We start from the raw sequence: 10,245 nt of genomic DNA, 5'->3' as shown, positions 1-10,245 counted from the left end.
AGCGGAGCAAAGTACAAAAGATAAAGATATCGACAACAAGGGGGTTTTTGTTTATATCTAAGAATCAAATGAAAGGACGTTAACACAGCTCAAAGACTTATTCTACCGTCAGGACCATTGAGTAAACCTCACCTTTTCAGGCAGAACTCGGTAAACAACATACCTCACAGGTGTGACTCATAGAACATTTCCAACACCACAGAGGACAGTTAAAGCTCTGCATAGTGCCGACTCCGCAACTTCACTATCAGATGCATAATCTTTTAACCACCCACACATACTCAATAATTAAAAAAAAGCTATTTATGTGTAATTTAACTGATTAAATTCACAAGATGGTAAAAAGGAGAGAAAGAACCCCGAAAAAAAAAAAGTTAAAGTCTTCTTCTTGCTCTTAATGTTTCCTTTGTTAGTGAAATATTGGAAATTCAGTTTTGAGGCCTGGGAGAATCATTTAGATGATACAATCTGAAAAGTTTAAACTCATGGACATCTGAGTAGATAGATAATGCTTTATTTTAAAGGAGCATTGTGTAGGATTTAGTAGCCTCTTGTGGTGAGGTTGAGAATGCAACCAACTGTATACCCCTCTCAATATCCCTTCTCCTTTTCAGAGTGTGTTTAAGAACTAAGGTGGCCTTCAGATAACTAGGAAAATGAAAAGGCTCTCTGTAGAGCAGGCGCCAACCTCTGGTTCTGCCTAGTGAATCCGATGCAGAACCTGCATTCTCTCTCCTGTCCATCAGGGGGCGACTCCTCTGGTTGTATAGAAGTCTATGAGAAAATGACTCTACTTCTCTCTTGATTTATTCCCTCAGTAAACATTGTAAACATGAGTTTATGGTCTCAATCTCTAGTTTCAAGTCTTCTTCAATACAGCATGATGTTCATTTAGTAAATGATGCTCCATTTAGAGTCAAACAGACCATAAAGCAGGGGATGCTTTAGGGCGGGGCTACACACTGATTGACAGGTCGACAACAGAGACGTTTCCGTCGTCTCTACGTCACTCCTCCTCAGTCCAAATATGGTCACTTCCTGTTCACTGGTTGCCAAAAAAACAACATAATCAAAGACGCCAAACTCCCACTTGCTCCCTATGTAGATATGAAGGGCTCACACAACGATTAATGGTTTCAGGTAATGATACAACAAAGAAAACATAGTTATGTATATTATATTCTATATCTGGCAATAGATTCTACACACTGGCCCTTTAAGGGGTTCAACTTCATCAAAGTTGGACTTCAAGAAGTGTGTTTATCTCCCGGTTATACTCCTTAGTGATGAACAGTATATGTTTATTGTGGGTACACACCCAGACTTTACATACAACTATTTAGCCTCAGAGCATGTTGGGTGTTCTATAGGTCATTATGAGATACTATGCACCATTGTGAACACTGTACTGAACATAAAGTGCAGCAAGAATGAGTCCTAAAACTGGAAATGAAAATTCATGGAAATTCATTTTAAGGTACATTTGATGTTTGTGAGAGAGAGATAGAGCAAAACCTGCAGCGTTGTAACTTAGTTTAAAAAATAAAACTTTTTTTCCGCAAAATTTGTCTGTTTGAGTTTATAGAGGAAGATTGGAGCGGAAGACCTTTAGTATAAAGCACAACCTTTTATTATTAAAGAGTACTATGATACTCTGTCGTATTTTCTGTAACTAAGCAACCAATCTACTTCATGTTCACCTTGGAACCATCATGCCCAGTGTACGTGAATAGTTTCGAAAACGATGCAGAAACACCCGTGTGGACGCAGATCGTTTTATTTTTTTATTTTTATATATTAAGATGATTATTCATGTGTATCTGTAAAAAACTCCTTTCCAAAATAATATTATTTCTAAATTATTTAGTTCATTTAGAATTTTCTGTACATGTTTGTTGATTTTATTTGTTATTCTTTTTTTGATTTGTTATTATTTATTGCATGTTTGAAATAAATCTCATCCAAAATATGACACACTGTAAATAAACTTTCTAGACAAATTTAAATAGTGCTTCTTACATTTAAACGCATAAATAATAATAATTTTAATAATAAAAAGATTAATACTTTTACTTTTGATTTTACCAGTTTAAATGCACTGCCCTTTATGTGCTGTGACAGTTTTATGTATTACGCTATCACAGTGACTCACCCTCTGGGAGTTGCTGTAGCTGATTCCTCTCCACAGATAGCAGCTGCAGGGTGGGGGCCCATGATTCACACCCCCGTCCTCTCCAAGTCCCCGAGCCACGTAGCTGTCTCCGTGTGACGTAGCGGCGTCCCGGTTGTCTCTCCACGCAGAGAGACAAGTGTTCGATGTCGTTGTTCCCCAACCAAACGCCCCTGAGGTTAGGAAGCGGCCGGTTGAAGGTCACGAAATCCAGGTGATTATGAGACAAGTCCAGCTCGGTAACAGAGTCCCGGATGAGTCGGGGTACCGAGGAAAGACCCGCGGAGGAGCAGTTCAACTGGGCAGCTGTCTGACAGACGCAGGAGTCCGGACAGGTGGAGGAGCGGTGGAGTCCGGAGGAGATGAGGAGCAGCAGAGTGGTCAGGAGCGACCCCGGCGACCCCGCCATCACAACCCCGGGTCCTGAGAGGATGGGCGGACAGACGGGTCAATGACAGATCACAGAATCGCTCACAAAGAAAACAATAACATCTGTTTTTACATCAATCTTTGTAAAATCAGAATACAAAAACATCAAACTCACCTGTGTGTCCACTCTTTGCCGAGTTGACAGAAAGAACTTGTGACTGTCTTTTGACTCTCCGTGTCTCTCGTCAGTCTCCGTCGGTTTCTGATCAAAGTCTGAGGAGCGTTTCGCTGCGTCGAGCTAAACGAGCAGCGACCCCTAAAGACGTCGCTCTGTTTCCCATTCAATCATTTACACGTTGAAGTTAAAGTCTCACTGTGATTGTTTTACTCTCCCTGTCTGTCAGGTGACTCTGATCCTGACTGTTTATGGCTCCACATTCTCAGTGATCATAAAACTATTATTTTATGGATTTAAATGACCATGTAAACACTGGAGGTATTTCCTGAAACCAATGATAAGAAGTTTCACGTAGCAACTCCTTTATTTATTGAAACAAACAGAGCAATGACATGTTGAGCAAGTAGTATTTTGTTTCCAAAACCTACCTAACTAGTACTTTTGTTACCAAAACCTACCGAAGTAGTACTTTTGTTACCTATAGTAAACCAAGTACTACTTTTGTTGCCTAAACATAACAAAGTAGTACTTTTGTTGCCAAAACTTAAGTACTTTTGTTTCAAAAACCGAACTAACTAGTACTTTTGTTACCTATAGTAAACCAAGTAGTACTTTTAGTGCCTAAACATAACCAAGTACTACTTTTGTTTCCTAAACATAACATAACCAAGTAGTACTTTTGTTGCATAAACATAACCAAGTACAACTTTTGTTTTCCAAACATAAACAAGTAGTACTTTTGTTGGCTAATTATAACCAAGTATTACTTTTGTTTCCTAAACATAACCAAGTAGTACTTTTCTTTGCCTAAATATAAAGTACTTTTGTTTCCAAAACCTACCTAAGTAGTACTTTTGTCACCAAAACATAACCAAGTAGTACTTTTGTTACCTATAGTAAATCAAGTACTACTTTCGTTTCCTAAAAATAACCAAGTTATACTTTTGATACTTAAACATAACCAAGTACTTTCAGATAGTAAAACTGCATTCTTTTATATTTGTAGATGACATTGTAAACACTGGAGGCCTTTCCTGAAACCAATGAGAAGAAGTTTCACGTAGCAACACGTTTATTTATTGAAACAAACAGAGCAATGACATGTTGAACAATCCTGTTATTTTCATTGAGTTGATCTCATTCACAAAACCCGTCTAGTTTAGTTGTATGTGAACTTTATTTTGTAGGAGTCGGGTCATCAGGTCTGTTACGCTCGGAGAACAACTTCTTTCTCAACATCAGCACATTTATAAAAACAGACAAAACGATCCAAAGCAAAATTAAATTCAAATATTCTTTTTACTATATTGCACAAAATTCAAACCACTCATTAAAAGCTTCAAACCAAACTACTGATTCAAACTTTCCTGACGTTCATCAACATTTAAAGAGAATTAATCCGTAGTGTAACTTAGTGCACAAACTCTCCTCCTGTTATTCAATACTGTATTATTTAGCTGTAAAAATTTGAATATTACATATATATTATATTCTTCATCCCTTGTAAATCCATTGGCACGTGCATGATAAACGGTCTAAGAATCTTAAAATATCTTTTTTGTTTTACAGTTTATCCTTAAATGTAATTAAAAATAAACTTTATAACCATGTAGTGTTTATAATAAACAGAAAAATCTAACAAAGCTGCCAGCAACAATAAAAAAATGAGCAAATAAAATCTCCTTTTCAAGGTTTGTATATTAGTAATACTGGACGGTAAGGCAAAAAGTAAATACTGCAGCTTCTAATTGATATCAATAGGCAGTAAACCACAGTTTGATGAGGAATCTAGGAGTGTCATGGCATTATGCATTTTTTAGATAACGTTTGGCACACCTGCAATAATAAAAATATTGCACTTGTTTGCTCACATCTTTGGCCAAGTGGCAATCTGTAACACAATTCCTGTTTGTGGCAAAAACAAAATGAGGAATACAGAATATGAGGGTTTTACTGCAGAGGTATCGTTCATTGATGTCCTACAGAATCTTTTTTTAATACACGCAAATTTGTGATGTAAAAAAAGCAGCGCCTCTAGTGAGCTTTTCCACACGGGTTATCTGAGGTCTGGCAGCCCATGTTGGGATATTTGACCTGAACGCGGAACAGAGTCCCGTCTGCACACATGCAGAGCTTGTACCTCTCCATGCCCTCGTCGAAGTACACGTCACCTGCAGAGTTTGGGATGCGTGAAGCGTTGAACATGACCGAGCCGTTGAGAACGATGCTGTTCTCCTGAAAAGAGCAAAATAACCCCGTTTGTCCTCTCATCTTTGGATTGTATTCATGTAAGAGTTTGCAAAGACCTTTATTTTGAAAGACACAATTTGGAGGTATTGCAGCGTCACAAATCATTAACGAGAGTAATCTTAATACTTACGGCCCGGAGCTCGATGCCTCCACCCATCTTGAACTCCACGGTTCGGCCCATGATGTTGACGCCCTCGTTTCCACGGATGATGGCCTTGCTGTCCCCTTTAATGTTCAGGTCAGATGATGCACTGCTGGTGATCTAAAAATCAGAGACATGCGATATGTTAAACCTTAAGACATTAAAAGTAATGCAGCAATAATTTAAGCTTTTCAGATGAGAGATGTTGGGAAGGAGATGAATATATAGGAAACTAGATCAGTGAGTGAGTGACAATAGTTACAGTTCAATGGAAGCACACAGCAGTCAAACACAAAGACGGTAACACCTGTTTTGAAACTTATTTGTTAAAGAAAAAAAAAGAAGAAAACCTAACCTTGTAATGAGAAAATAAGATCCTGTCATTCATTATAATGAGAAATGAATGACTTAGTATCACAAAATAATGACAAAGCACATCAAAATAATGAGAAACCAAGTCATTATTTTGAGCAAGTTTCTTATTATGTTTAGATAAAGTATATTTTTTAAGTTTCTCTTATTTTGAAATTCTAAGTCATTATTTTGAGATTAAAAGTCATTATTTTAAGATACAAAGTCATCATACTAAGTCTTTTTTCAATATAGTTTCTCATTGTTTTTTTGATACTAAGTCACTATTTCGAGAAAGTGTCCTCAACCTCTCTGCACACCTGCTTTGTAATTCAAATTCTTTCCGAATGTTGAACCGCAAACTTCATGTCTCTCTGGATATTTGGGCCACTCTGAGACATTCAGATATTTATTCTGAAGAAACTCCAGAACCAGATTTCAAGTCTAAACTTCCTCCATTTTACACTGATGAAGTTCAGTGTGTTCTTGTGGAATTTGTTAATGCTGCAGTTATACATTTTTACCTGACCATTATGTGTTATTGTGTACTGATAGTACTTTATACACAGGTCGTAAAACACTCACACAATACCTCACTTTATAACCACAGTTTTTTTCCCCCCATTTATTAGCATCATACACACCCGTTCTGTGGAAGCCTTCTTAACACTGAGAACTTTGACTCCTTTTGGCAAATGGAACTCGTGGTTCTCAAAGTCTGTGCTGAAGAACGTGGTCTGTGTTCGGGGGTCCGTGAAGGTAATGCCAACATCACTGACCACCGAGGTCTTGTCCTTCTCCACGCTCAGCTTAGTGGTGCCTTGCTGGAACACAACCTGGACAAACAAACATAAAACAAAAGAGAAAAGTTAAAAAAAGTGAGCACACAATATGTCATTTCCTTCAGTGTCCTCGGAGTGTTTCTCACCGGATTATTGTTGCCGACCAGCACCAGGTCCTGGTCCTTGCGGCCCCCTATGGTGCTCTTGTGCAGTGGGTGAACGATGCCCATGTCCGCCTTCTGTTTGAAGCGCAGCAGGCCGGACTCATGGAACTCCATACTGTCACAGCCATTCGGACCGATGCGGATCACCGTCCATATGACCAGAGTGATCTGAGAGAAGATGGAGTTATTGCAGATTTTGAAAAGGGACAGTTTGGATGTTTATCAGTGTGTCTGTATGAGGTTCTCCTCCTCAGTCAGTGTTTTACTACAGTAGATGGAGTTTGTAGAAACAGACAGGAGAACCAGCACGGAGCAGATCAATGTTCTGCTGTGGACGTATTTTAGACTCCTAAAAGAATCAATATCAGTTTAAGAGAACGCTATATTTAGAATATTTTCACCTCTTTAAGAGAGGGAACTGAAACAGTTATATCCATCTTTGTTCTCCTCAAAGCCACAGGACTCCATTGACAATTATAGTCATTTTACCTCACCCAAAATACATTTTTTAATAGATTTTCATATTTGATGAGAGGTGAATGTTATATTTTACAGTTTGTGTGGCTGTGGTGAATCTGAACTAACCCTTTAATGTCAAGAAAAATACATTATCTATGCTCTCTTCAAAGACACCAGACTCCATTCACAAAAACAGTGATTTTAACTAACTAACAGATGGAGGCAGCAGTAGAGCAGTAACTCTTGTGTTCTGAGAGGTTAAATCTCTGTTTGTGTGAATGTAGTCTGGTGTCTTTGTAGAGAACATAGATAACAGCTTCAGTTCTCCGTCATAAAGGTAAAGAGGTGAAAATATTCTAAATCTACTGTAGTAAAACACTGACTATGGAGGAGAACCTCATACAAACACACTTCTAAACATCCCTCAACACATAATAATCAATGATTCTGTGTCAACTCTTCACCATGATTTTGTGTAATCAAGAGGGCATTTGTAGAACTCACGATGAGGTTGATTAAGGCGAGGATGAAGAGGAGGACGACGATGCAAACAGCCATGTTCCCCTTGCGTCCTCTCAGCCCCGTCTTATGGAGACGTTCTTCTTCTATGGGAACATATCCAGCTTTGAAGTTACTGTTGTGTTCCTTGTTGATGCCACGTCTCTCTATGGCCTTCTCTCGCATGGACTTCTTCACCGGCCCGTTGGAACTCTCCTGGAACGCAAAACAGTCTCTGAGGCATGATGACACAAAAAATCTCTTCTATTTTTTTCTAGTAAGGATCTCAAACCTCAGTTACTGTGAAACCGTGTGGTTCATCAGTGACTGAACCCCTAGAGAGGTTGAACAATCATGCAATAAAAGTATTGGACAAAAGGCCGACGAAACTTTAAGAGTATCAGGTTCAGACGGTGGCTCCGTAGAACTCAATCTCCTGTTCTGCCGAGTAACGTCAATGAGGACATTTCTAAAAACCTGCATTCTCTCTCCTGTCCATCAGGGGGCGACTCCTCTGGTTGTATAGAAGTCTATGAGAAAATGACTCTACTTCTCTCTTGATTTATTCCCTCAGTAAACATTGTAAACATGAGTTTATGGTCTCAATCTCTAGTTTCAAGTCTTCTTCAATACAGCATGATGTTCATTTAGTAAATGATGCTCCATTTAGAGTCAAACAGACCATAAAGCAGGGGATGCTTTAGGGCGGGCTTACTGTGATTGACAGGTCTCTCCAGAGACGTATACAGCGTAAAAAAACAGTGTTTCTAGTTTCTTCTATCATTATAATCTTCCATCACTGCAATGGGTTCCTTGCAAATTAAGCAAACACACTTCCCCCTTGACTTCTGTGCCAAAGGTTTCTTAAATATTCAGCACTCCCTACAGTCTTTTCGGTCCTGCATGTTTACCTGATCAACTGAGGTAAAGGTTTTAATCGAATACTAATCAATGCAGGTAAAGCAGCTGTTCAGAATGTCAGCGACATCTAGCGTTTATACTAAGAAATCCAATGCACACACAAGAAAGTAAGTAACAGAAGAAACATGCTAAAGCCATATTCTAGTATACTTTAAAAACATTTTAGTTTCAAGTGGTCGTTAACTAATTAAAACATTATGATTATCATATTCCATTTCTGCTAAGATCCCCCACACTGGCCCTTTAAATAAAGCGAATGAATTCATTTTAAAATAAAAGAATTGGCCTACAAATACAAAAACAAATCCCCTACATAGGCTTATTTTTTTTATAGCAAACCAAGACTGGAGTTTTTAAATTAAATTCTCCCTCTATACTTCATTCCTCTCCTCAATAATCACAGTGTAATTGAACACATAGTGGTAAAACACTGTTTGCATGCTTCTTCTTGATCAGAATAGTTAAACATGGAACTTTCTCACATGAAATGACTCATTAATCTGCATTTACATCCATATTGTGACACTTTAAGGCTCCTATTTGTGCCCTGCAATGGAATGCATCTCAGTTAAATGACCCTAGACTGTCTGTCTGTGCAGGAACTAAAAAATAACCAAAAAATGCAATGCAAGAAAATAAATAATAAAATAAATATGCAAGACATTTTGTAGTTTATGTTTTAAAAATTCACTATGGGCAGTTTGACCACCAATGTTCTAATCCATCAACATACAACGATTCTTAGTTTCAGGTGATTGTACACAAAGTAAAACATAGTTATGAATGTCATATTCCATTTCTGCTAAATCCTCCACACCGGCCCTTTAAATGAAGTGAAATAATTAATTTAAAATTATAGAATTGACCTACAATTACAAAAAGAACCATTTCCTAACATAAGCTTAGTTTTACAGGAGTATAACAGCTGATATTTTAAATCAGATTCTCCCTCTATACTTCATTCCTCTCCTTAATAATCACAGTGTAATTGAACACATACTTGTAATACACTGTTTGCATGCTTTTTCTTGATCAGAATTGTTAAACATGGAACTTTCTCACATGAAATGACTCATTAATCTGCATTTGCATCCATATTGTGACACTTTAAGGCTCCTATTTGTGCCCTGCAATGGAATGCATCTCAGTTAAATGACCCTAGACTGTCTGTCTGTGCAGGAACTAAAAAATAACAAAAAATGCAGCTTAATAATCACAGTGTAATTGAACACATACTTGTAATACACTGTTTGCATGCTTTTTCTTGATCAGAATTGTTAAACATGGAACTTTCTCACATGGAATGACTCATTAATCTGCATTTACATCCATATTGTCCTGTCTGTGCAGGAACTAAGAAATAACCAAAAAAGAAATAACCAAAAAATGCAATGCAAGAAAATAAATAATCACTGTGTAATTGAACACATACTTGTAATACACTGTTTGCATGCTTTTTCTTGATCAGAATTGTTAAACATGGAACTTTCTCACATGAAATGACTCATTAATCTGCATTTGCATCCATATTGTCACACTTTAAGGCTCCTATTTGTGCCCTGCAATGGAATGCATCTCAGTTAAATGACCCTAGACTGCCTGTCTGTGCAGGAACTATAAATAACCTGCAGCCACATAGAAACACAGTCCTCTGGCCTCATCCCCATGCAGCCTTACAGCTCTTTACAGGAGCTGGATGACGTCACCACCACCATAAACAGCATGCTTTATCCACAATAACCAGGCAGAGGTCGGTTTTAATGACACGTATGGCCCACAATGAAAGGCAGAATATTAATATGCATTACATAAGCTTACTCAGGAGAATGTATATTTACACTATAAGCAAAAAAAAGCAGCTAAAAGCCATGTAAAATGCAAGAAAAACAACAATTATTGGACATAACGAACCTGCTCAGACGCCATGTTGACCCTCCCTCTGCTGCTGCCAGTGACACGGG

At 38.0% G+C, this 10,245-nt stretch overlaps 1 protein-coding gene across 1 annotated transcript; it reads right to left on the bottom strand.

Moving 5' to 3' along the window:
- Positions 1 to 3,776: 3,776 nt before the first annotated feature.
- Positions 3,777 to 10,245, bottom strand: sgcb (sarcoglycan, beta (dystrophin-associated glycoprotein)). The gene is made up of 6 exons (XM_054602228.1): positions 10,196 to 10,245; positions 7,370 to 7,579; positions 6,389 to 6,574; positions 6,105 to 6,296; positions 5,098 to 5,229; positions 3,777 to 4,952 (listed from the first exon to the last, which is right to left on the bottom strand). Exons 1-6 carry the CDS (start codon positions 10,208 to 10,210, stop codon positions 4,752 to 4,754), a joined length of 936 nt encoding a protein of 311 aa, XP_054458203.1. The 5' UTR covers positions 10,211 to 10,245; the 3' UTR covers positions 3,777 to 4,751.

This window comes from Anoplopoma fimbria, chromosome 8, assembly GCF_027596085.1.
Source record: "Anoplopoma fimbria isolate UVic2021 breed Golden Eagle Sablefish chromosome 8, Afim_UVic_2022, whole genome shotgun sequence".
NCBI classification, from domain to species: Eukaryota; Metazoa; Chordata; class Actinopteri; order Perciformes; family Anoplopomatidae; genus Anoplopoma; species Anoplopoma fimbria.
This window is presented reverse-complemented; position numbering and strand designations above follow the sequence as displayed.